This window comes from Triticum urartu, chromosome 2A, assembly GCF_056163025.1.
Source record: "Triticum urartu cultivar PI428250 chromosome 2A, HENAU_Tu73, whole genome shotgun sequence".
In the NCBI taxonomy this organism is placed as follows: domain Eukaryota; kingdom Viridiplantae; phylum Streptophyta; class Magnoliopsida; order Poales; family Poaceae; genus Triticum; species Triticum urartu.
Window position 1 is genome coordinate 49,944,410 of NC_141874.1, and position 25,746 is coordinate 49,970,155.

General features: G+C 47.6%; 3 protein-coding genes across 3 annotated transcripts in view; 2 read left to right on the plus strand and 1 right to left on the minus strand.

Moving 5' to 3' along the window:
* Positions 1 to 2,091: 2,091 nt before the first annotated feature.
* The window catches only part of LOC125530658 (elongation factor 1-alpha), an 83,172-nt gene continuing 59,517 nt past the window's right edge, over positions 2,092 to 25,746 (plus strand). Inside the window, exon 1 of the mRNA XM_087543034.1 lies at positions 2,092 to 2,229. The gene's annotated coding sequence lies outside the window, so the exon portion shown is untranslated. The remainder of the gene's footprint in view (positions 2,230 to 25,746) is intronic.
* On the plus strand, positions 2,101 to 5,452 carry LOC125535474 (elongation factor 1-alpha). The gene is made up of 3 exons (XM_048698527.2): positions 2,101 to 2,229; positions 3,304 to 3,787; positions 4,344 to 5,452. Exons 2-3 carry the CDS (start codon positions 3,326 to 3,328, stop codon positions 5,223 to 5,225), a joined length of 1,344 nt encoding a protein of 447 aa, XP_048554484.1. The 5' UTR covers positions 2,101 to 2,229; positions 3,304 to 3,325; the 3' UTR covers positions 5,226 to 5,452.
* On the minus strand, positions 8,786 to 9,693 carry LOC147983598 (uncharacterized). The gene is made up of 3 exons (XM_087540790.1): positions 9,241 to 9,693; positions 9,122 to 9,209; positions 8,786 to 8,850 (listed from the first exon to the last, which is right to left on the minus strand). Exons 1-3 carry the CDS (start codon positions 9,691 to 9,693, stop codon positions 8,786 to 8,788), a joined length of 606 nt encoding a protein of 201 aa, XP_087396916.1.

Consider the following 25,746-nt stretch of genomic DNA (forward strand, 5'->3'; position numbering starts at 1 on the left):
TCTTAATAATTTTAACAAAAATGGGAACATAAATGAACATAATCCTGATATTTGACCCATCTATACATTGCACATGAGAATTGCCAAACAATTGATAATACCAACAAATTTTGGCATTAATTTGAAAGAACACAAAACTGATAGCTACAAAAAAGAAAGGTCAGGAGAACACTAACATAACAATACCCTACAACAGTATGTACCTAATTTGACTCCAGTTTTATGAGTGGCATGCTGGTGCTTTTATTATGAGGGAAAATGTCATCATGCCAGTGTCTGATTCCCCTGCAACATCACAAGAACAACGTATGTTTATTATCCTAGGTAAACAAAATACACCACGATCGAGACCATACAATCAAGTTTAATTAGACATCTAAAGAACTAGTTATATACAGATAGAAGCTATAGGCCTATAATCATTGTATCCTCTCCAAGTAGTCGAATCTAAAAAGAGAAACCATACTTATCGTTTAAGTATATATAGCCATACAAACTTTCAGTGCTACTATCATAAACACTGCACGAGGGAATTGATATGAAAATCACCTTACAAGTATCTATTAGATTAACACCAAATAGTTATTTGGATCGAACAAAAATCCCAAAAATATACCAAAATTAAGCACATATATAGACATGAAAAAAACATTGCTCAAAACATTTCTGATTGAGTACATGTTTTCTTTTGGGTCGCCCTCTCTTGCATTTGTGCAGCTTTGAAAATGTTTTGTTAACATGTGTGGTGAACTGGTCATTGGATCTTCGCCCTGCTGCAGCAGTGTCACGGATCAGCCAAAGCCTCATTTCTTTGGACCCAACTATATCCATCGTTCATTTACGTAACCTGGCCTCAACATTATTTGATTGTAAGAGCATCTCTAGCATATCCATCAACCGGCCGTCTCGCAAAACTCGTTTATGGTATCCTGAAAACGTTTTTTGCATGACGTCGGACGCTGAGCCAGAGCAGATCCTGCATACCGAGCCCGCATATTTAAACTTGCATTTCGCGCTTAAAACTAGATCGCGGGAGTTCATCTAGTACATACCATATAGAGTTCATTACAAACCGAAATTAAACATAGCAACGGGAAATCTAAGACACTAGCATACTACATCTACTTGTTGCCGGAGTCACCGTTGTCGCCCTCGTTGTCAGAGTCGCCGTCGCCACCCTCATCACCGGAGTCGTTGTCAGAGTTGCCGTCGCCACCCTTGTTGTCATGGAGGGTGTAGTAGATCTGCATACCGAAGAGGGTCGAGACGAATTGGTACTCCTCTTGGAGCGCCGGCATGCGCGCGGCCGCAGTTGCATCTCCGACGATGGCGGTGGCCTCCTTTTTGCCTCCCACCATGCGCGCTCGGCTGCCCGGAGCCATTGGATGGATGGATCGAAGAGCCTCCCGAGTCGCCGAAAAGTTGCCCACGCCCGCGAGCCGGTGCTGCGGGATTTCGCGCCGCCGGTGCGTGCCTGCTCCCTGCGCTTCTCTTCCACGGGAGGGCGGAGAGAGGAGTTGCCAGCCTCGTCGTCATTGCGCTGCTTGCGGCTAGTGAACACACCACGCCCGCCGAACCCCCCGTCGCTGCCACGCCCTGCACCCTCGGACGCCATCGCCGTCAAGATCCGGTGCTCGAATGCGCCGGAAATTGTTGCCAAAGGGGAAGAGATTTCTCGCCGGAGTTTTGATTTTGCGACGGAGATGGATGAGGGGAATGACGAACGGGAACCCTAAAATGACCTGGCGCCCGCATATATACTGGAATGACAGTTGGTTTACGGGCCGCCTGTAAAACTGTTACGCGCCGGGCCCTTTTTTCAGATCTGCTCGGCCGTATTTTTGTCTAAACCAGCCGAAAAAAACGCAGTTCACATGACTTGTATTGGATTTGCGAGATCCTCTTAAACAACAAGAGGATATTCCTTCACGGCCAAGACGGACGTAGGCGAGACGTTCAAAAGAAAAAAAAGACGGACGTAGGCGCTACGAAACGCGAATGCACAGGGCGCCACGAGCAACCGCACGATCGGGATCGAACGGACGAGAAACAACCACCATCCCAGCCGCCCGTCCCACGATCCAGAGGCCCCGGATAAACCCTAGGCGCCCGTGAGATCCTATATAAACCGGGGCCGACGGCATCCATCCCTCCTCCACCTCCCACCCCATCGCCGCCGCAGGCTTTGACCCCATCGCCCCTCCGTCCTCTTCGTCTCCGGTAGGCCAGGTACTCCTCCCCGCCGGCCGTTACCGCGCCGGTGGTTACCTCTGCTCGCTCGTACGCCGTCGCATCTGTAGGTCGTTCGCGCGCCAGTAGGTGGTATACGGGTCGCATCTGTAGGTCGGTCGTCGCATCTGATTATCTAGATCTACTCGGTTCGCCTGTTCGCCTTGATTTCGAGCCTGTCTTATGAACTTGCTGTATTGGTCTCTGAGGCTCTGGATCTGTTTATTTTGCATGCTAATCACCGTCATGTTATAGTTGATAGATCGATGCGATCTGTATGTCTCTTGTGCTAAAGTAGTCCTGCTGTAGAGAGATCTGTTTATTTGCAATCGTTGAGCCGGGTAGATGGAGATCTCGTGATGTTAATCCTGCAGCACCAGTTTGTATTATCCTGCGGTTTTTTGTCCGATTTCCTCGATTTTAGGTATGTATAGTTTGCACTGGTCTTGTTAGCAAATCGGAGATGCAAAAGTGCCCATCGTCTAATGGTAAAGACTGAAGGCCTCCCCGTGGGGCCTTCACATATAGGTTCGATTCCTATTGGGTGCTTCTGCAGACGATCCCCTGCATCTCCAATTTGCTCTCAACCTGAATTGCCTTGTTAAGTAGTTGCCTTGCCTGCTAATCTTGTCACATCGGATTAGAACATGCTTGGCTACTTGACAAGGTATTCTGGTCTATGTTTATCTTATTCTTCTGTTAAGAATCATTTGGAATAGTTTTACATGACTTATGTGATGAATTTGAATAATTGTAGTGGTGCTATCACTGAATTTAACTGTTTTCACTGGCACTGTTTGTGTCTGTTGGTGGTCTGTTGCAGTATTATTAGTGCAATTCTAGCTATTATGTAGTTTCAAGTCTAGTTCTGCTTGCCTGTCAAGTATTGCCTGATAAATTATATAGTTACCAATGGTTTAATATTGTTATTGTTGCAAATTATCACTGTCATTAAATAGTTATCCATTTGAATGTGAAACAGTAGTATTGAACTTATAGCTATCCATTTGAATGTGAAACAGTAGTATTGAACTTCTTGAACTCATATCACCACCCCTAATTGTGTCTATGCAGGTAGTTAACAGCTCCAGCAACCATGGGAAAGGAGAAGATCCACATCAGCATTGTGGTCATTGGCCATGTCGACTCTGGCAAGTCAACCACGACTGGCCACCTCATCTACAAGCTTGGAGGCATTGACAAGCGTGTGATCGAGAGGTTTGAGAAGGAAGCCGCTGAGATGAACAAGAGGTCTTTCAAGTACGCCTGGGTGCTTGACAAGCTCAAGGCTGAGCGTGAGAGGGGTATCACCATTGATATTGCTCTCTGGAAGTTCGAGACCACCAAGTACTCCTGCACTGTCATTGATGCTCCTGGTCACCGTGATTTCATCAAGAACATGATCACTGGGACCTCCCAGGCTGATTGTGCTGTGCTTATCATTGACTCCACCACTGGTGGTTTTGAGGCTGGTATCTCCAAGGATGGCCAGACCCGTGAGCACGCTCTCCTTGCTTTCACTCTTGGTGTGAAGCAGATGATCTGCTGCTGCAACAAGGTATACTTCTATTCGACTTTCAATGTCCATTTTTATGAGTGACCATTTGATTTGTGTACCATTTTGATATCAACTTGATAAGGCTCAGAATTACTTAAGTCAATATTCATTAGTACAGAACACATCCTATGAACTGATTGCCATCCTTTTGTTATCCACTTGATGTTAAGGATCAGAATTACTTTGTCAATTTCAATGTTCATTATTACGTAAACATCCTGCAACTGGTTGACATCTTTGCTATCCACTTGAAGGTTCAGAATTACTTGGTCAATGTCTATCTTAATTAGCACAGGAATTTAGAAATGTACTATATCCTTGTTGTTTTAAGGTTCAGAACTACCTAGTAAATGTCCAGGTCCAGTTGATAAGTGCAACTGTTTGTTTGGCTGTTAATCTCATTTGTATTTGTTTGCATCGTTATGTCTTATTCCGTGCAACTTCCATCAGTACTTGGGTATATACATGTATTCTGTTTCTCATTTGTGTTTGTTTGCATTGTTACTTTTCAATAATTCTGTTTATCTGATGAGATTGCTCTTATGATCTGTGCCAGATGGATGCCACCACTCCCAAGTACTCGAAGGCCCGTTATGAAGAAATTGTCAAGGAAGTCTCTTCATACCTGAAGAAGGTTGGTTACAACCCTGACAAGGTTCCCTTTGTTCCCATCTCTGGGTTCGAGGGTGACAACATGATTGAGAGGTCCACCAACCTTGACTGGTACAAGGGCCCCACCCTTCTCGAGGCCCTGGACCAGATCAATGAGCCCAAGAGGCCCTCAGACAAGCCCCTCCGTCTTCCCCTTCAGGACGTGTACAAGATTGGCGGCATTGGAACTGTGCCAGTGGGGCGTGTTGAGACTGGAGTCATCAAGCCAGGCATGGTTGTCACCTTTGGTCCTACTGGCCTGACCACTGAGGTGAAGTCCGTTGAGATGCACCATGAGTCTCTCCTGGAGGCGCTTCCTGGTGACAACGTCGGCTTCAACGTCAAGAACGTGGCTGTCAAGGATCTCAAGCGTGGGTACGTCGCTTCCAACTCCAAGGATGACCCTGCCAAGGAGGCTGCCAACTTCACCGCCCAGGTCATCATCATGAACCACCCCGGCCAGATCAGCAACGGCTATGCCCCGGTGCTGGACTGCCATACGTCCCACATTGCTGTCAAGTTTGCTGAGATCCAGACCAAGATCGACCGGCGGTCTGGCAAGGAGATTGAGGCGGCGCCCAAGTTCCTCAAGAACGGTGATGCTGGGTTCGTCAAGATGATCCCCACCAAGCCCATGGTGGTGGAGACCTTTGCCCAGTACCCTCCCCTGGGCCGCTTTGCTGTGCGTGACATGAGGCAGACGGTTGCCGTGGGTGTTATCAAGGCCGTGGAGAAGAAGGATCCGACCGGCGCCAAGGTGACCAAGGCTGCGGCCAAGAAGAAATGAGATGGTGTCAGGTTCTTTACTGCATCTATGGTGGCGGTGGCGGTATTTGGTGGTGGTGATAGTTGTTCTAGTTGTTTTGAAAACTTGTTAAGCTTCGGTTATTTGTGTCGAGCAGTGTTGGAACTGCTTATTGCTCTGTCATTGTATCGTTCGGTTGTGTTGGTGAAACTTCGTCAGTTAATGTTGCTACTATATATAGTTGCCATGTTTGGAGTCGTTTTATATCAGTTGATCATGTTTTTCGTCTTGCAAAGTTGAATTTCTGTTTCCTTTCTTAACTACGCATGACAAGGAGTATGTGCTGATGGTTTTTTATCCTTTTCCTGAATATTTCTTGTCTTGGACTTTGCAGCTCTTTTCTTCAGATTTATGATTTTGGACTTTTCTGTTTCCTTTGGCCCTTCTTCTTACACACACACGAAGGCCACCGAGGCGCTTGTTTTATGATTTTGTAATAATAATCCCATTAACAGATGCTTTTAGATCTTTCTTTACGGGAATGTTCTTTTATTCATCAAATGATGTGATACTAGGGTGAGGGACGAAAGGAGTAACATTCCTTCACTAAACAGTGCGCTACTGCCCCTTTTCTGAAAACACTCCATGAGTGATGTTAGAATAGTTCTCAGCATGTAGGAGATTGCATCAATAACTAGTTATTTCCGCATCAGTTACCTGGTATCAACCAGGTCACGGCAGCAATAAAATGGCCCATTCATCACGCAAAATTGCTTCATTCTTGTTTGCTTACCTATAGTGAGATACCCCATCTGAGTGCTCGATCCCAAGCATGATGCTAAGGGTGTGTTTGGTTCAGGGAATGAAGTGGAATGTAACGGGTCGGACCTGCACATGGGAGCGATTCCTGTGTTATCGCTCCCTGTGTTTAGTTAAAAAATGGAACGGAACGCACTGGTTCCCTGGAGAGAATATTCACCCCATATGCCGAACCGGGTGGTTCCTTCAAATTGGCCGGACCCGAAACGCGTCTCTCTCGCCTCGTCCCCCACTCACCAACACGAGGAAAGCGTCCTGCGCGGCGCCCCGCTCCCTCTCCCTCGATGGGCATGGCGGCGGCCATACACCTCCCCCTCCTCTACGGCAACCCCTCGTCGCGGTTGGATATGCAGCCTCGCCGGCGTCTCCTTCCCCTCGTCGGAGATGCAGCTTCGCCGCGTCTCCTACCCCTCGACCAAGGATCTGGGAAAGGACGGGGCGGCTCCCTCTTGATCCGGCCTCTCCCTCGGCTCGCCCTCTGGAACGACTCCTCCTCCCCCGTCTAACTCTCGTCAAGCAGCAGCTGATTGCTCCCTCCTCTCATTCCTCTCACCCAGTAGGCAGCAACGATGGCAGGTCAGATGCAGCCGATTTGTTGGGAAGCAGAGCAGATAAGCGGCGATCGGCTCGGCTCGTCTCCTTCCCAGTAGCTAGCCGGCTAGTGGCATCCACACACCTGGGCGGTAGCAGCACCAACCAGGGAGCAGCCAGTTCGGCAAGCAGCAAGAGAAGCATCAGCGGCGGCATGAGCAAGCTTCTTCGATTGGCAACCTGGCATTCTCCGTCCAATAATCAGTACTTAGTACTCAACTTGATTAGTGCTAGCTTTGTGTGCTCTGTGTTGAGACTGGTAGTATAATACTTTGTGATCTAGATTTTGTGCTTCATCAACATTTGTTATTTATTTTCTGAAAAGTTGCTGTGACTACCATTTTTTATATATAAACAATCAAATATCAGATTATATATTTCAGTGATAAATCATTGTGAAATTCAAATGTTGTTCAAAACTATTTATGCTTGCCAATGGAGTTATAAATTATTGTGAGCGGAACCAAATTCATTCGATTCAATCTCTCCAACCAAACACCGAAATTTATCCATTTCATTCCATCTATTGTGCTCAAGCGAACACAGAGACTGAACCGACCCATCCTAGTGGAATGGAACCATGACATTCCATTCCACTTCGTTCCGCAACCAAACACGCCCTAACCTAATGACGAAGCCCCATGTTCCATTCTCACGCGGCGGCTTAAACACATTGCCGTTGGCCATCGGTTTCGGTTGCTGGAGGCTGGCGTGCAACTCTCGCCCAAGGTGCTGGGCGATGGAGCCTAATGATTGAGCTATGCTAGGAGGAACACATAATTGAGCTGGGCTTCCACGGAAGAGGAGATTTGTGAGTTGTGATGAACTGACAAAGTCTGTCGGAATAGTCTTGGCCTTCAGATTCTCCTCGTAAGTGAGAACCTGCTGCCAGGCCTCATCAAGCTCGTAAGCTTTCTCAACCAACCGGTTCAGTCCAGAGCCAATTTTACCGCTTACCTTATTATATTGTTCCGAGCCTGATCGTGACGCGGGTTGTCATTGTCAAGCTCTATGTCCACCACTTCAAGATCATGCTCGCCGAAGTTGCTTAACGACCGAGGTTCGCGTGGTGGACTCTCCTCTCCCGGTTTGTATTCGGACCATCTCCGGTGTCATTCCCTGAGCTTTTCGCTTGTGTGATTTGTGTCCACTATGTAGCATTCATGGACAAAGGTTGCCAACCACGGTAAGGGCACCGTACGTGGATGGCGGTTAGCTGTCTGCGGGCTCATCGTTCTCCTCCTCCATGTCTTTCGCTTCCTCGGTGGCGCCCTCAAGGATGTCGGTGAGGTTCTCGATATCCATGATTAGATGGGTAAAAAAATTGAACTTCTTCCTGGATCCAATCTCACATCGAGTCCGGGAGAACCAACTCTGGATCTCGCGTGAGGCCAAACTCTGGAGGATCAGCTCGGCGGGAATCCACAGAGTACTCTAGGTTTCCGAATCTGATGACTCGACCGGGAGTGAAATTCTTGACCTAGCTGAGGTGGCCAGTCGAGTCGGCTCGTGGCGGCATCGAAGGCGAACATCTAGTGTGGCGCATAGATCGCGCTAGATCTAATCTGGACTGCCATCGAGACACTGAGTTCACCTAGCAGGACCTGCATGAGCCACCAGTGTAGGAGCTAATTCTAGCAGATCCCTCGGTAGGGTATCCTAGCTAGGTGATTGGGTTGGATGGTAAAACGAGACAAGGTTTCACCCAGGTTTCGAGTCTCATGGTGGAGACAATACCCTACTCTTGCTTGTGTATATTGCGATTGGGGTGTGTACAAAAGACAGGTGAAATACCAAGGGATTGTCTAGTGATTTACCAACGAGTCCGGCCCCAGGCTTATATAACATACTGGGGGTCTAGGGTTAAAGATCCTAGTCGACTATGTTAGTGGAGGTAGAGTCCTCCATGGTTCCGGGATCTTTAGCTTGTACGCCAAGACTTCAGTCTTCGTATAATGCACCATGGGTCACCCAAAGTGGCTGAGGACGGATCCGACCAAGGGGTCCTCAGCCCGGTTCACCAAGCTGGGAATCGACATGGTGAAAGACCCCTGAGCTGGGACACTGTCAACGTTTATCTAAGTATATGATACTTGTCGTGTTTGATGGACCAAAGTAAATTTTAGCTTATGGATGTGCCCAGACTTTGGCAATTCGCTAGCTCTGCCATTAGAATTGGACAATGGAAATTTTCAAGGAAATGGGAAGAGTTGGTGGAGCAATACAATACTAGCCTCTTCTACTGAAACCATCATACCTGTAGTCACACCAAATATAGGAGATTTAGAGCATCTCCAACAGCCGCGCAACACGCCACGCGCTAAAAGTCGCGATACAGCGCCGGGTTAGCCAGCTTTTGCGCGCAGCGGTGCGCTGGCTTCAGCGGCCGCTGCAAATTAAGCGCGCCCACGCCGCTCCAGCGGGCGCGCTATATTTTAGTTTTTTCTACTACATATTTGGTTTCGTAGATAGTTCTCCTACTATATATTTGGTTTCGTAGATAGTTCTCCTACTACTACTCGTCCGACTCGGACTCTGTCTCAGTGATGTCCTCCTCCGACGTCGGAGCGTAGGCGTCAAGAAACCGCTCGTCGCCGGAGTTCCAGGAGGACGCATCTCCTAGCGCTTGGTTGTATTTAGCGACCGCCTTCCGTGTTCGCTTGTCCTCGCGATAGTCGGCTCGCTCCTCTCTCCTCTTCGCCCTCCTCGCCCTTCTCTGGGCGAATAACTGTTCCTCGTTGGTGTCTTCCGGGAAGCGATGACTCCACAGCGCCATGGCTTGCTCGTCCATCTCGGCCAGCCTGAGACGATGCTCCCGCCTCCGGTGCTTGCGATGATCCTCGTCAGTGAGAAGCCGCGGGAAAGGCGCCAACTCCTGTGCGCGCTCCCGCGTCGCCACGTCGGCGAAGTTCATGTCCTGACGGGACCGCAGGAGGCGCCACGCCGCAGCGTCGTACGCGCGGGCGCCCTCCTGGGCGGTGTCGAAAGTTCCGAGACGGAGCCGCATGCCGCCGCCCGACCGAATCTCGGCGGAGTAGGTGCCGGACGGATGCACGCGGACGCCGCGGTAGCCCGTACCTCCCCGGCGCCTAGGCGGCATCATGGCGCGGTGGTGGCGTGTCGGCGGCAGAGCGCAGCAGGGGACGATGGAGAGACGGAGAGAGCGGCAAAGGGCGATGGAGAGAGCGACGGAGACGCTGCAATTTATAGGCGCGCCGGACGCGGCGCGCCAAATGTAGCGCGAGTGGCCGCCTTTTCCCCCGCGCGCGCTAGTTTCGCGCCATCGCTGGAGCGCGCGAAAACGTCCCGCGCGCGCTATAAAACCAATTTACCGCGCGCGCGTCTTTTGGCGCGGCTGTTGGAGATGCCCTTAGACTGAGTTTTCAGCCGCAAGGAAGTATCCACTACCTCAACATTTACCATACCACAAAATCACATAGTGTTCCACAAGAATACTAAATCAAAGAGGGATCTCACGATTGTGGCATGAATTATCTTTTGCATATTGTACATTATGTGCAAGCCATAAGTCATCGTTGTGTGCAGACTTGACAACACACTCTCATGAGATGCCAAGATTGAAAAGCATAGGAACCAAAAGTGAAGAAACTGGAAAGAATATAGGAATTCAACCAAAAAGGCTGACAATGATGACGCCATTCATGTGGCCCTGCGTGCCTAATGTGTAGGCGAAGAGCCTTACATGTGTTTTTTTTAATACAATACAATCACATATGCTCACACACACCTATGAAAGCACGCACGCATGGACACCCTATCCCTATAAATACTTTTGAGATACTGAGCTGGCACAACATCTTGATATTGACAAAGTCATCACACGCGCCTCGTACTCGACGAAAATATCTCCTGCCACCGAACAAACATCATCGGAAAACCTGAAATAAATTCAAAAAAATGCGAGCATCACTGCCAAGTCTAGGAATTGAATCCTCGTAGGTTTGTTCCATCATAAGGAACATAAGCATATGAGTTACGCTCAATTCACAGCCTCACAGATGTTGAAGCCGTTCGCTGCACACATGTATGATTGCAACCTTGACATGAAGAAATGTGATAGGTAATAGGAGAGTCTTAGGAGGATGAGGTTGATGACATGCCACTAGTGCAGAACCGGGCAATAGCACCGGTTCGTAAGGCCCTTTAGTGCCGGTTCGGTAACCGGCACTAAAGTGTGGGCACTAAAGCCCCCCTCCCCCCCTTAGTACCGGTTCAGCACGAACCGGTGCTAAAGGGCAACCACGTGGCACGAGCCAGCTCCGGGGGCAGGGAGCCCTTTAGTACCGGTTGGTGACACCAACCGGTATTAAAATGTTGGGGGATTTTTGGTTTACGATTTCTTTTTCATTTAATTTTTTGTTTTCCATTTAATTCTTTTTCGTTTGCTGGTATTTTACGATACTACATATTGTACACGTTATGCATATATATAAATAGAATTTCTAGTAGAACCGATCATATATATATATCATCGAATGTCTCACAACCACCATTAATTCACACATATATATACACATGTATATATATACAATTAGCTAGCTATATACAATTTCTCCTAATTGGTGCCTTCGGAGCCAGTGGCATTAGCCTAATTGGTGCCTTCGGAGCACGATGACAATTGAAAGTGGTTCATGGGGACGGTAGCGGGTAATAGTATTCTCCTTTGGGATCTATGACCTGGTCGAGCAAAAATCCCGCTATTTCCTCTTGAATTGCTTCTATGCGCTCCTCTGCTAGGAGCTGCTCCCGCACCTCTCTGAACTGTTAAGGAGATCAATATGCATGTGTATTAGTTATGTGACTAGATATCGATAATGGTGTAAAAATTATGAATAGTGTTCTGACAAACGTACCCAGTCCTGTCTTTGAGATCTGCTCCTTTCGGACACCATCATGCGAATGTTCTCGCAAACGTAGTATGCACACAGATTATTCCCCGGCGCCTGCTTCAGGGCCTTTACGAGAATGGAATTTGATCAGATAATAATTAATCAAGCATGATAATTAAAGAGATGGCAGCTAGCTAGCTAGTACTACTTAATTACTTACCTTGGGTCGATACCATTTTAGCTTTCGTTTCCATTGACCTGGAGTGACGCTGATGAACTTTTCCCAAGCCCCGCCCACCGACAAAGAAAATGAATAAAGGGGTTATTAAATAGTTCATATCAGGAAATGACGAACTAAATAGGCTGAGATATAGTTAATAATGATTGAAATTACCTGTTGACTATCCCAAACAAAATGGTGTAGTCACTTTCTTTTTTAAGTAGTGAGTCCAGTATTTCAACTGTTCCTTCATCAACTTTAATGATTAACAAGATCTAGTGAAATCTGCATGCACACACGTTTGCATGTCTTAATTAAGCAGGCATATGTAAGCAAAAACATGTAGCTAGCTAGTAGGCAAAAATAGAATTTGTAGTACATGACAGTGTGACTCACTCGAAGTTGTAAGGAAGTAGTATATCTTCATTGGTATTGAGGCGCTTGAAGAACTCTAGCATGCTTTCCTCTACACTTTTTTCATAATATGCATCTAATTTCCATGTGTATTCATTAATGGTATTTGGGTCAATGAACCCAATGCCATAGCGTCCCCTTTTTTCATTTCATACATCTTCATCCTGCATAATACCACAGAAAAGAATATAGTGAGGATAATTACAGGTAATGATTGATCACAATGATCACTACAGCTAGCTTGAGACTTAAATTACAGAAAGAAATCACTTACAGACAATAGCAACTGACGATAGATTTGTCGAGTGCGTCTTGATTGTATAACTGAAATAGTTCTGAATACTCAACGGACATAGCTTTCTCATGGAAGTAATGATCCTTCTTGATATTCACCATGAGGGACTCTCGATTGGAAATCTTGGTAATGTCCATGTACCATTGATGCAATTCATACATTCTCGTTGGGAGCTTCTTGATCTCGTCTGGCTCGACCAAAGGTTGGCCCCGGACATATTTCCGTTTTATTTTCTCCTCTCTAAGCAGAGACATGGGCTCGATATCGAGGAGTTGTCCAACAGTGATCATGAGTCTTTTAGCCTACTCAATATGCTCCTCGGTTATTACCACATCGCCCAGCCCGGGAACGTTAACGGTTTGCCCACAATAATATTGGGCGCGCGTACTCTCATGTGTTGTTGGCACAACAAGCGGGGGATTAATTGCGCCGCCTGTTCTCCCAGCCGGGAACGGTTTTACCGCTCCTTTTGCCAGCTGATTTGCTCGAGCTCGAGCTCGCCTCTTTCTGTAGACATGCTCGATTTAACTTCCTGAGGTGGCGCTCATAGTCTGTGTCAACAAGCTTGGGAGCTGGTGGTCTAGCCATATGAATGAAGTGGTCAATCTTTTCCTCAGGCACTTTCTCCCTTGGCGGCGGTGGCGGTTTCGGTGCAAAATGGGCTTCCACCTCGGCCTTCGATATGGCTGCATTTTCCTCCTCGGACTCGTCATAAGGCCTCTGTGGAAGTGGCGTGAGGCTGCTTGGACCATATTGAAATCGCTTGCCTCCGCCTGTACCTCCCGTCCTACCTCGACTTGTACCGCTACGCACCATAGCTGCAGTGGCTCTCTTTCATGATTGCAGAGGCGGCGGAGACGGCTGACGTGGCTGAGTTGGACGAGGAGGAGTGGCCTGAAGCTGTGCCGGACTTGGAGGAGGAGTGGCCTGAAGTTGTGCCGGACTTGGAGGAGGAGTGGTGTGACGTTGTGTCGGACTTGGAGGAGGACTGGCCTGACGCTTTGCCGAACTTGGAGGAGGAGGAGTGGCCTGACGCGTTGGTGGACTTGGAGGAGCGGGAGTCTGCTGACTCGGTGGCGGACTTCGACGAGGAGTCAGCTGACGCGGTGTCGGTGGCCTTCGAAAGATGATGCAATCCTTTTTCCATAGGATGATACGATGTTTGGCCTCTCCCAGTGTGTGCTCCTCGTCACCTCCAGGAATGTCAAGCTCTAGCCCCGAATATTGGTCCACCACCTCATCAACCAAGACACGAGCATAGCCCGCTGGAATCGGGTTGCAATGGAAGGTTACCTCGGGGGGATTTGTAAAAGCAACGACGTCCGCCACCTTCATGGATATGTTCTTCATTTTGAAGTGTAGCTCGCAGTTAGTGTTCTCCATGATGTCATCCACGGGGTATCTATCCAGCATTGCGTCGCCCGGGGCGGAACCCATGCTGCTTCTCGGCATGGATGGGACGGTGCTATCCAATGCTGGATCATCCTCTAGCTGCTGGAGGTGCTGAGACCCCCTTTGCTGGCTAAGTGAGTCGATCTGCTCCTACTACCGCTAGAATTTGACTGCGAAGTCCGCGTGCGCTGATTCTAGGCCTTGAAGGCATTCATAGTCCAGCTTCCTCTGCTCCTCCTCCATCTTCCTCTTCTTCTCCTCCACAATCTTCTTTCTCGCACGGGTTCTGTAGTCGGCGTTCCAGTCCGAAAACCCCTCAGACCACAGAATAGCGCCCTTGCCTCGTGTTCTTCCCGGGTGTTCAGGATTTCCCAGGGCACGCGTAAGCTCGTCGTTCTCTCTATTGGGCTGGAACACCCCCGATCGAGCCTCTTCTATTGCAACAAGTAGCTTATCTTTGGCTCCGTTCAGACATGCCTTCTTCGAAACTTTGCCTGTCTTCGGGTCCAACTCCCCCCATGCGCATAGAACCAAGTCTTGCACCTGGGGGGCCAGCTCAATGTTTCCGGAGTGACACCTGCATCCTCCATCTCTTTCTCAGACTTATCCCACTTAGGCATTGCCACCGCGTAGCCACCTGGCCCCAGCTTATGGAACTTATCCTTTTTTCGGCACTGGCCTTGTTTATTATCGACCGTTCCTTAGATATTTCCGAATCCTTGAATTTCACGAAATCGTCCCAATGAGCACTTTGCTTCTCTAGTGTTCCCTCGAATACTGGAGTCTTCCTTCCTCCCTTGACGTACTTGCCCATACACGATTCTTGTGGTTGTTGAATGCAACCGCCATCTTCCTAAAAGCAGCGTCCTTGACTTTCTCCACATCTGCATCTGTGAAATGAGCTGGTAGGGTGAAATGTTCCATGAGAGTTTCCCAAAGCAGAACTTTTTGTCTGTCGTCGACAAAAGTAAGATCTGGACGTGGCTTTGCTGGCTCTCTCCATTCTTGAAGGGAGATCGGGAGTTGGTCCTTCACAAGAACTCCGCACTGACGAATGAACTTGTCCGCAATCTTCTTAGGCGCTAATGGTTCACCATTAGGTTTGATGGCCTCGATATTGTACTTTACGCCCTCCTTCAACTTTTTGTTCGGGCCTCGTTTCCTGCTGCCTGAAGATTTGCTTGATCCGGATGGCTGAAAGAAGAAAGATCGATTCGTTAATATATCTTCAAGTCATTTAAAACATGTGATGATCACCAGATGCCTGCTTATATAAATATACCTCGCCAGTCTTTGTTGTTTCAAGATCAACATTTTCTTCGTCATCAATATCATAATCATAGTTCATGACTTCATCAATTCGGTCGTCGCGATCGAATATCATATCACCCTCCCCGGTGTTGTTTAGATATCCGGAGCCGTCATAATCTTCTTCATTCTGATCATCATCTGGCCCGCGAGGATGGCGTATGATATCGAACATGGTCTCTTCTCCCTCTCTGCCGGTATTGTCCGCCATAGCTTTTATTTAACTAATCCAAAAGAAATATAAAACAATTTAGTATTCAAATTACAATGCATGGATGCAATCAATTAATAAGGAAAAACTGAATCAATCATAGTACATAATAAGCATCATCGAATATAATCTCGAATACATCATCTCGAATAATAGATATAATCTCGAATACATTGTCTCGAATAATATATATCGATACATCACTAGCTAGCTAGCTAATAAAGATCGAATACTAAAGAGTAATCTAGGCCACTCGTGGTTCCTGAGGCGCGGGCGATGGACAACCAAAGTGAAGGAACCATCACTGGATCATAACTCGGGTGATCTCCCCAAAGAACCTGCCAGGTATTGGAGAACCTGACGTCCATAGCAGCCATGTAGCAATGGACGTGCTCGTCCTCCTCCGCACCGAAAGTGGCCCACGCGAATGCCACCAAAGGAGATCAGGGTCGATGACGGGACCCGGGGTCGGATTCCTCACCAAGCGCCGCGCCCCTGAAGGTAGCACCTCCCCGTGCCAGCCCGGCGGAGCCCAATCCCGGACATGGGTCCTCTGAAGCAGGACGTCGTCGCGAACGGGTCGCCGGCGAGGATGCGGGCGGGCATCGTCGACAACAAATACTATATGCCGCAAAAGTAAAGTAACATTTTTTAAATGATGGATTGTGATTTCATATATGCAAATTCTAAATTTTATAACTAAAAATATAAGAAACTAAAAAACATCGATCATCGTCTAACAATTTTAAATTAATCTAATTCATCTAGCTAAAACTAACATTTCCACATTTGTATAAAAACAGAAAAAACCTTTGACATTATATATATTATAACTAACATTTCTATATACTATTTGACATTAATCTAATCTAATTAATTAATTCATCTAAAACTTTGTATGAAAAACAGAAAAAATAAAAACTAAAAACAGAAAAATTGTGTGTGTGTGCGCGTGTAGTGCGTGTGTGTGTGTGTGTGCGCGCGCGCGCGCGTGTGTGCAGTAGCTACGGCCGGCGCCGGCGGCGCGGTGGCTTTGATCGATTGGAGGGAGGAGAGGGGCCAGGGGAGGGGCTCACAGCGCGCGCGGGCGAGGTCGAGGCGACAGCGACGGCGAGGCGAGGTCGATCCAATTGGCGACGGCGACAGCGAGGCGAGGGGATGGCGACGGGCCGGTGCGGCGACGGGGACTGGCCGGCGACGGGGGCGAGGCGGAGTCGACGGGGACGATGCGACAGGGGCGGCGACGACGCGGGACGGGGCGGCGGCAGAGAGAAGTGGGAGATGAGAAACTGAAATTTTTCAAAGTGTTTGTTATATAGGGGACACCTTTAGTACCGGTTGGTGCCACCACCCGGTACTAAAGGCCTGTTTTGGCCAGGCCAAGCGGCGGGAAGAGCACACCTTTAGTACCGGGTGGTGGCTGGAACCGGTACTAAAGGGTCTTTAGTACCGGTTCCAGCCACCAGCCGGTACTAAAGGTGGTGCACTGGCGCAGGTGCGGTGCGGCAAGTTTAGTCCCACCTCGCTAGCGGAGGGGCGCCCGCACTGGTTTATAAGCCCCAGTGCGGTAGCTCTCTCGAGCTCCTCTCATAAGCAGGCCTTACGGGTCTACGTCTGCTGCTATGCCCTGATGGGCCTATTGGGCTAGCGGGCCTGCATCCTGGCCCAATTAGAATTTGGGTTTCTAGTCGTATGCAGGCTGCTGTGGCCCAGTAGGTGGGCGTTTTTATTTAGTTTTTTCTTTTCTGCTTTATTTATTTTGTTTTATTTATTTTTAGTTGTTTTTTGCTGTATTTAGAGTTTCTTTGTGAATATTTTTGCTTTAGGTACAAAAAATTAGAAACTTTCTGTTAGTGCCGGTAGTTTTCAAATTTGAATAGTTTAAATTTTGAATTATTTGAAATTTGTGTGAATCACTAGTTTGTGAATAACTTAACTTTTAAAATACATTTTTTCAATGATTCTTTTTTATTATGTTTAATATTAGTGTGTTTTATCATTATATTCAATTTGGTAATGCTTAGGTTATTTAAAAAATAAAATGCCTTTGTAACAGATGAGTTTTTGTCCGAAACCCTGATAGTTTGAAAGAGATTGTCCATTTTGTACACGAAGTGCATCCAGTTTTTGCCGTAACCCTCTCTGCTTTTTTGCACATGCTATGTGGTGAAATTATGATACCATGCCAACTTTCAACATTTTCGAAGTTCATTTGAAGTGTTTTTCAATTTAGCTGAAAAAATCAGTAAATGCATGAAAGAATTTGTTTGCACATAAAATTTCTTCGCGTTTCAAATGCCAAAACACATAACTACCCCTAACTATTATAGAGATTCCCTCCTGGGTGTGAAACACAGAAGAAAGTGATGATATATAATGAAGCCGATCACATCCCAGATCTTTGGGTGTGAAACTTTTTCTTCGCGTGTGTCCCTTTGCGCCGTAACCATGGAAAATCTTCATCATTTAATGGGATGCTCGGGTCAATATTCACTGTGAATGGAGCAATTTCATCAAACTTTTCATAATCTCCTGACATGTCTGTCTTGTCATCCACTCCCATGATGTTTCTCTTCCCAGAAAGAACTATGTGCCGCTTTGGCTCATCGTATGATGCATTCGCTTCCTTATCTTATCTTTTTCTCGGCTTGGTAGACATGTCCTTCACATAGAAAACCTGTGCCACATCATTGGCTAGGACGAATGGTTCGTCTGCATACGCAAGAATGTTGAGATCCGCTGTTGTCATTCCGTACTGCGGTCTTCCGTTACCCCGCCTCGTGTCATATTGACCCATTTGCACCGAAACAAAGGGATCTTCAAACCACGTCTATAGTCAAGTTCCCATATGTCTTGTATATAACCATAATATGTTTCCTTTCCCGTCTTGGTTTCTGCATCAAAGCGGAGACCACTATTTTGGTTGGTGCTCTTCTTATCTTGGGCGATCGTGTAAAATGTATTACCATTTATCTTGTACCCTTTGAAAGTCATTATATTCAAAGATGGTAACTGGGACAACAAGTACAGGTCATCTTCAATAGAGGCATCATGCATGGTACGTGTCTGCAACCAGCTGGCGAAACTCCTGGTTTGTTCACGTGTAATCTAGTCATCAGACCGCTCCGGGTGTTTGGAGCGTAGCAAATTCTAGTGTTCTTCCATATACGGAGCCACAAAGGTGGAATTCTGTAGAACTGTGTAGTGTGCTTCAGTGAGAGAATGTCCGTCCATACATATTATTTGATCCCCTCCTAGCGTGCCTTTTCCATCTAGTCTGCCCTTATGCCGCGATTCAGGAACACCAATCGGCTTAAGGCCAGGAATAAAGTCAATACAAAACTCAATGACCTCCTCATTTTCATGGCCCTTGGAGATGCTTCCTTCTGGCCTAGCACGGTTATGAACATATTTCTTTAAGACTCTCATGAATCTCTCAAAGGGGAACATATTGTGTAGAAATATAGGACCCAAAACGTTAATCTCCTCGCATAGGTGAACTAGGACGTGCGTCATGATGTTGAACAAGGATGGTGGGAACACCAACTCGAAACTGACAAGACATTGCACCAAATCATTCTCTAACCTTGGTATGATTTCTGGATCGATTACCTTCTGAGAGATTGCATTGAGGAATGCACATAGCTTCACAATGGCTAATCGAACGTTTTGCGGTAGAAGCCCCCTCAATGCAACCGGAAGCAGTTGCGTCATAATCACGTGGCAGTCATGAGACTTTAGGTTCTGGAACTTTTTCTCTGCCATGTTTATTATTCCCTTTATATTTGACGAGAAGCCAGACGGTACCTTAATACTGAGCAGGCATTCAAAGAAGATTTCCTTCTCTTCTTTGGTAAGAGCGTAGCTTGCATGACCCTGATGTATGCCGTCTTTTCCGTGCATATGTTGCTGGTCCTCCCGTGCCTCAGGTGTATCTTTTGTCTTCCCATACTGTAACACCCCCAGTGTCATGCTATAGTAATCCCCTTTTAATGGTGTCACGTCATCATGTTACTGTTGCTAATCCTCGCTTGATCCAGACCTTAATTCAAATTCACGTTCAAACTAAAGTCCAAAATTCAATTTTGCCAAACATGAAAACTAAAATGTTCAAAGTGTGGCAAATAATCCCTGGATATTTTTCATGTTGGAACCAACCTATTTTGGATTCCCAAAGTGCCCTAGGAATTTTATTCAGTGGTCCAACAATAATTAAATTGGCCTTTTTAGTTTCTAAAAATGGTTAGACAACTCCTTTTGAGCCCAAACTTTTTGTGTGCCATCTAAGAATATTGTCTAGTATTTATATGGCATGTTTCACATTTTACTAAAGGTTGTTTGGTGGAACAACTAAATGCAAAACATGAGCTAAAAACTAAAACGGTAAAGTTTAAGAAAACAAAAGAAAAGGAGAAAAGCCCCACCATCTTTTCCCTATAGACCCAAACCTACATCTCGGCCCCTGTCCCACTGGGCCTTGGCCCAACTAGCAACAAAAACAAGTCCAGCCCACACCCCAGTCCTCTCCCTCCTCACGCTACAGAAGCAGGGGCATCGTGGTGGCCATCCCATGGCGCCCCTGGTCCCGTGGAGGCCATCCCGCGCCTCTCCGCCGTCCCCCCGGTGCGTATAAGACCGCCTCGGCCTCCTAGACGAACCCTAGATCGCCAGTTCCCCCCTCTCCTCTCCTTTCGCTCCCTTTCTCGATCTGGACCGGCGCCCGAGCGCTGCCATGGCTGCGCCGTCGTCATCCGCATAGCCGCCGGCATCCTCTCGCCTCTCCATCGAGTCCATGAGATCCGCCCGCTTCCGCTACGTCGTCCTCGACCACGAGTCCGAGTCGGGGATCACTACATCGCCGCCACGCCATGGTCTTCCTCCTCGGGACGCCGGAGCTCCACCATCGCCGTTCGTCTGCCCCAGGCCTCCCCCAAGCCCACTCTGCTCCTCTACAGGCGCCCTGTGAGCACCTCCCTCTCCTCCCCCCACTCCCCTGTCGTTTCCCGTGCTCGAAGGCCATCGTTGTCGCCGTAGCCGAACTCATCGCTGCTGTCGAGCTTCTCCGTCTCGACCACCATCAGCCGAGTTCGCTTTCGAGCGCGGCTTCGTGCCCGTAGCGCTGCCAGGAGGCCTCCCAGCCGCCCGCGCCTCCTCCCGTGCCTCCTAGCGCGATCCCCGCCCCGCTCTTCTGCCGCCGCCGCGCTGCTGCAGCCCGCCGCTACCTGCGCTCTGCTGGCCGCGTCCCGTTCGCCCGCCCGTGTCGTCCACCCCGCCCCTCTCTGCGCCATCGTCTGCAGCAGCCCCGGCGCGCCCGGCGCCCACTGACCCGCGCCCGGCCATGCCCTGCATCGCCCGCGGCTGCTGCCCTCCCGCACGCAGCTCGCCGCCATTCCAGCCCCGCCGCTCGCCACTGCCGCCCGCTAGCGCTGCCGCTGCTCCAGCGCGCCTCCGGCGGCTCCTCCGACCGCGTGCCCTGTCGCGCCTATCCGCGCGCGCGCCCGGCCGCGTCGCCTGGCTCGCCACTCCCCCCCGCTCGCCTCGCCGCCCGCACGGCCCCTGCCCGCTAGCGCCCACGCTCTCCTCCCTCGCTAGCCACTGCCGCCGACGTGGCACTGGCCAGGGCCGCCACGGGTCGCTGCCAGTGGGCCCCATGGCTCCATTTGACTGGTCAACTGGCCAAGTTGACCAACTGACTGGGCAGTTGACCAAGTCAACGGGTCCCCACCGGTCAGTCTCTGGTGCACCCCTGGGTGCACTGCACCAGGTGCACCCAGTTTTAACTGGTGAATTTTCGAAAAATTTAAATAAGAAATTTCAGAAATTGTTTAAATCTTTAGAAATTCATAGTAATTAAACCGTAGCTCGGATGAAAATGTTTTCTATATGAAAGTTGCTCAGAAAAATCCAACGAATCCAAATGCGCAGTCCATTCACATGTCACATGCCCCTAGCATGTTGAACATGGAACCGTCCCCTCTCTTTCATCTGTCCGGAATCCGCCTAACGCTGGGAATTCATCCTCGAGTGCTTATCCCCGCCGTCTGCATCGTGTAGTACTACGTTAGGGCAACCCTAGCTCTGCCCGTCGTCATGTTATGCCTTGTGATGCATTGTTTTCTCTGTATTTACTATTTCTTCCCCCTCTTCTCTCTGGTAGACCCCGAGACCGATGATGCCGCTGTGATCGACTACGTCACCGACGACCCCTCCTTCTTGTCTGAGCAACCAGGCAAGCAAACCCTCCTTGAGCATTCCGATATCACCCATTTCTTTCCCTCTCATGCTTGCATTAGAACTGCTACTGCTTTTTGTATGATCCTACTCTGATGCATAGCCTGTTTTGTTACCCGCTTTCATACCTTACCTGCTTATCCTAAACTGCTTAGTATAGGTTGGTTAGTGATCCATCAGTGACCCCCACCTTGTCCCAATTGCCTCGCTTTATGTTCGATGACTCGATCATCATGATCGACGTCCAGGCCCCGACACCGCACATCACCCCCCCTAGTTGTATGACTCTACAAAGTTACCATCGAGTGCCGAGGGTGGAACCTCTTACATCACTCTTGATGAGATCTCTGTAGTATAGCTATCCGGTCGTGGTCATCGAGGGTGATTTCCTCCTTAACCACTTCTGATACGACTCTGTCGTGCAACCCCTCAAGTGTGAACCTCGAGGGTGGTCCCTCTTACATTCACCTTGATGATTACATCGAGTGGAATTCACCGGGGGTGATACCTCGGGTTTTCCCCTTGATGTTTGGACACACGGTTACTATGGTTACTATGACTTTATACTGAACCATGTTACTAAAGACGGGTCGACCCTGAGGGGTACCCGCGCGAGCTTAATAGCGAGTGATGTGGAGTCGGGTTGACCTGGAAGGTGCCCGCGAGATACTTACGAGGCGTGGCCGGGCATTCTTAGCCCTTGCCGCAAGTACTCGAGACAGGACGACAGGGTCACATCGATCGCGAGTCTCTGCTCGTTACCGCGCGTTCCTAATCCACTACGATTTGGATATTTGATCCGAGGGGACTCTGGCCTGATAGCACTAACCATCATGTGGGCATAGTATGGGCGTTCTGCGTCGTATACATTAGCCGAAGCTTAATAGACGTCAGCGACTGAGCGGCGCGCACTGGGTTGGACTGGAAAGCACCTACCTTGTTGAAGGAGGTAGCTAGGTCTGCTCACCGGCCGCGTACGCAACGTGCAGGAGTTCCCGGGGAGATGGCCCATGACCCCTGGGGGGATAGGTTTAGTCCGGCGTGCTGGCCTCTCTATTAAGCCTAGGTCGGGTTATGCATCAACGTAACCGTTTACGATGAGCTCTTTGTCACCTCATATACGAGAAACATATCCTTAGTCCTTTTCAGGAATTTCAGGATGTTCTTGACCGCTGTCCAGTGATCCACTCCTGGATTACTTTGGTACCTCCCTGCTAGACTTATAGCAAGACATACATCAGGTCTGGTACACAGCATTGCATACATGATAGAGCCTATGGCTGAAGCATAGGGAACACCTTTCATTTTCTCTCTATCTTCTACAGGGGTCGGGCATTGAGTCTTACTCAATTTCACACCTTGTAACACAGGCAAGAATCCTTTCTTTGCTTGATCCATTTTGAACTTCTTCAAAATTTTGTCAAGGTATGTGCTTTGTGAAAGTCCAATTAAGCGTCTTGATCTATCTCTATAGATCTTAATGCCCAACATGTAAGCAGCTTCACCGAGGTCTTTAATTGAAAAACTCTTATTCAAGTATCCCTTTATGCTATCCAGAAATTCTATATCATTTCCGATTAGTAATATGTCATCTACATATAATATCAGAAATGCTACAAAGCTCCCACTCACTTTCTTGTAAATACAGGCTTCTCCAAAAGTCTGTACAAAACCAAATGCTTTGATCACATTATCAAAGCGTTTATTCCAACTCCGAGAGGCTTGCACCAGTCCATAAATGGATCGCTGGAGCTTTCACACTTTGTTAGCTCCCTTTGGATCGACAAAACCTTCCAGCTGCATCATATACAACTCTTCTTCCAGAAATCCATTCAGGAATGCAGTTTTGACATCCATCTGCCAAATTTCATAAAATGCGGCAATTGCTAACATGATTCGGACAGACTTAAGCATCGCTACGGGTGAGAAGGTCTCATCGTAGTCCATCCCTTGAACTTGTCAAAAACCTTTTGCGACAAGTCGAGCTTTGTAGACAGTAACATTACCGTCAGCGTCAGTCTTCTTCTTGAAGATCCATTTATTCTCAATTGCTTGCCGATCTTTGGGCAAGTCAACCAAAGTCCATACTTTGTTCTCATACATGGATCCCATCTCAGATTTCATGGCTTCAAGCCATTTTGCGGAATTTGGGCTCACCATCGCTTCTTCATAGTTCATAGGTTCATCATGATCTAGTAGCATGACTTCCAGAACCGGATTACCGTACCACTCTGGTGCGGATCTTACTCTGGTTGATCTATGAGGTTTAGTAATAACTTGTTCTGAAGTTTCATGATCATCATCATTAGCTTCATCACTAATTGGTGTAGGTGTCACAGAAACCGGTTTCTGTGATGTACTACTTTCCAATAAGGGAGCATGTACAGTTACCTCATCAAGTTCTACTTTCCTCCCACTCACTTCTTTCGAGAGAAACTCCTTCTCTAGAAAGTTTCCGAATTTAGCAACAAAAGTCTTGCCTTCGGATCTATGATAGAAGGTGTATCCAATAGTTTCTTTTGGATATCCTATGAAGACACATTTCTCTGATTTGGGTTCGAGCTTATCAGGTTGAAGCTTTTTCACATAAGCATCGCAGCCCCAAACTTTCAGAAACGACAACTTTGGTTTCTTGCCAAACCACAGTTCATAAGGCGTCGTCTCAACGGATTTTGATGGTGCCCTATTTAACGTGAGTGTGGCCGTCTCTAAAGCATAACCCCAAAATGATAGCGGTAAATCAGTAAGAGACATCATAGATCGCACCATATCTAGTAAAGTACGATTACGACGTTCGGACACACCATTACGCTGTGGTGTTCCGGGTGGCATGAGTTGTGAAACTATTCCGCATTGTTTCAAATGTACACCAAACTTGTAACTCAAATATTCTCCTCCACGATCAGATCGTAGGAATTTTATTTTCTTGTTACGATGATTTTCAACTTCACTCTGAAATTCTTTGAACTTTTCAAATGTTTCAGACTTATGTTTCATTAAGTAGATATACCCATATCTGCTTAAGTCATCTGTGAAGGTGAGAAAATAACGATATCCGCCACGAGCCTCAACATTCATCGGACCACATACATCTGTATGTATGATTTCCAACAAATCTGTTGCTCTCCCCATAGTACCGGAGAACGGTGTTTTGGTCATCTTGCCCATAAGGCACGGTTCGCAAGTACCAAGTGATTCATAATCAAGTGGTTCAAAAAGTCCATCAGTATGGAGTTTCTTCATGCGCTTTACACCGATATGACCTAAACGGCAGTGCCACAAATAAGTTGCACTATCATTATCAACTCTGCATCTTTTGGCTTCAACATTATGAATATGTGTGTCACTACTATCGAGATTTAATAAGAATAGACCACTCTTCAAGGGTGCATGACCATAAAAGATATTACTCATATAAATAGAACAACCATTATTCTCTAATTTAAATGAATAACCGTCTCGCATCAAACAAGATCCAGATATAATGTTCATGCTCAACGCTGGCACCAAATAACAATTATTTAGGTCTAATACTAATCCCGAAGGTAGATGTAGAGGTAGCGTGCCGACCGCGATCACGTCGACTTTGGAACCATTTCCCACGCGCATCATCACCTCGTCCTTAGCCAATCTTCGCTTAATCCGTAGTCCCTGTTTCGAGTTACAAATATTAGCAAAAGAACCAATATCAAATACCCAGGTGCTACTGCGAGTATTAGTAAGGTACACATCAATAACATGTATATCATATATACCTTTGTTCACCTTGCCATCCTTCTTATCCGCCAAATACTTGGGGCTGTTCCACTTCCAGTGACCAGTCTACTTGCAGTAGAAGCACTCAGTTTCAGGCTTAGGTCCAGATTTGGGTTTCTTCTCCTGAGCAGCAACTTGCTTGCTGTTCTTTTTGAAGTTCCCCTTCTTCTTCCCTTTGCCCTTTTTCTTGAAACTAGTGGTCTTGTTGACCATCAACACTTGATGCTCCTTCTTGATTTCTACCTCCGTAGCTTTCAGCATTGCGAAGAGCTCGGGAATTGTCTTAACCATCCCTTGCATATTATAGTTCATCACGAAGCTCTTGTAGCTAGGTGGAAGTGATTGGAGAATTCTGTCAATGACGCAATCATCTGGAAGATTAACTCCCAATTGAATAAAGTGATTATTATACCCAGACATTTTGAGTATATGCTCACTGACAGAACTGTTCTCCTCCATCTTGCAGCTATAGAACT

Excerpts from the sequence above, each read along its gene's own strand:
- LOC125535474 (XM_048698527.2), top strand. The coding sequence starts at position 3,326 with ATGGGAAAGGAGAAGATCCACATCAGCATTGTGGTCATTGGCCATGTC. Across the intron at positions 3,788-4,343 it reads TGATCTGCTGCTGCAACAAG|ATGGATGCCACCACTCCCAA; the intron begins GTATACTTCTAT and ends GATCTGTGCCAG.
- LOC147983598 (XM_087540790.1), bottom strand. The coding sequence starts at position 9,693 with ATGCCGCCTAGGCGCCGGGGAGGTACGGGCTACCGCGGCGTCCGCGTG. Across the intron at positions 9,210-9,240 it reads AGGACAAGCGAACACGGAAG|ATGCGTCCTCCTGGAACTCC; the intron begins GCGGTCGCTAAA and ends AAGCGCTAGGAG. Across the intron at positions 8,851-9,121 it reads ATCACTGAGACAGAGTCCGA|GTATGATGGTTTCAGTAGAA; the intron begins GTCGGACGAGTA and ends GTGTGACTACAG.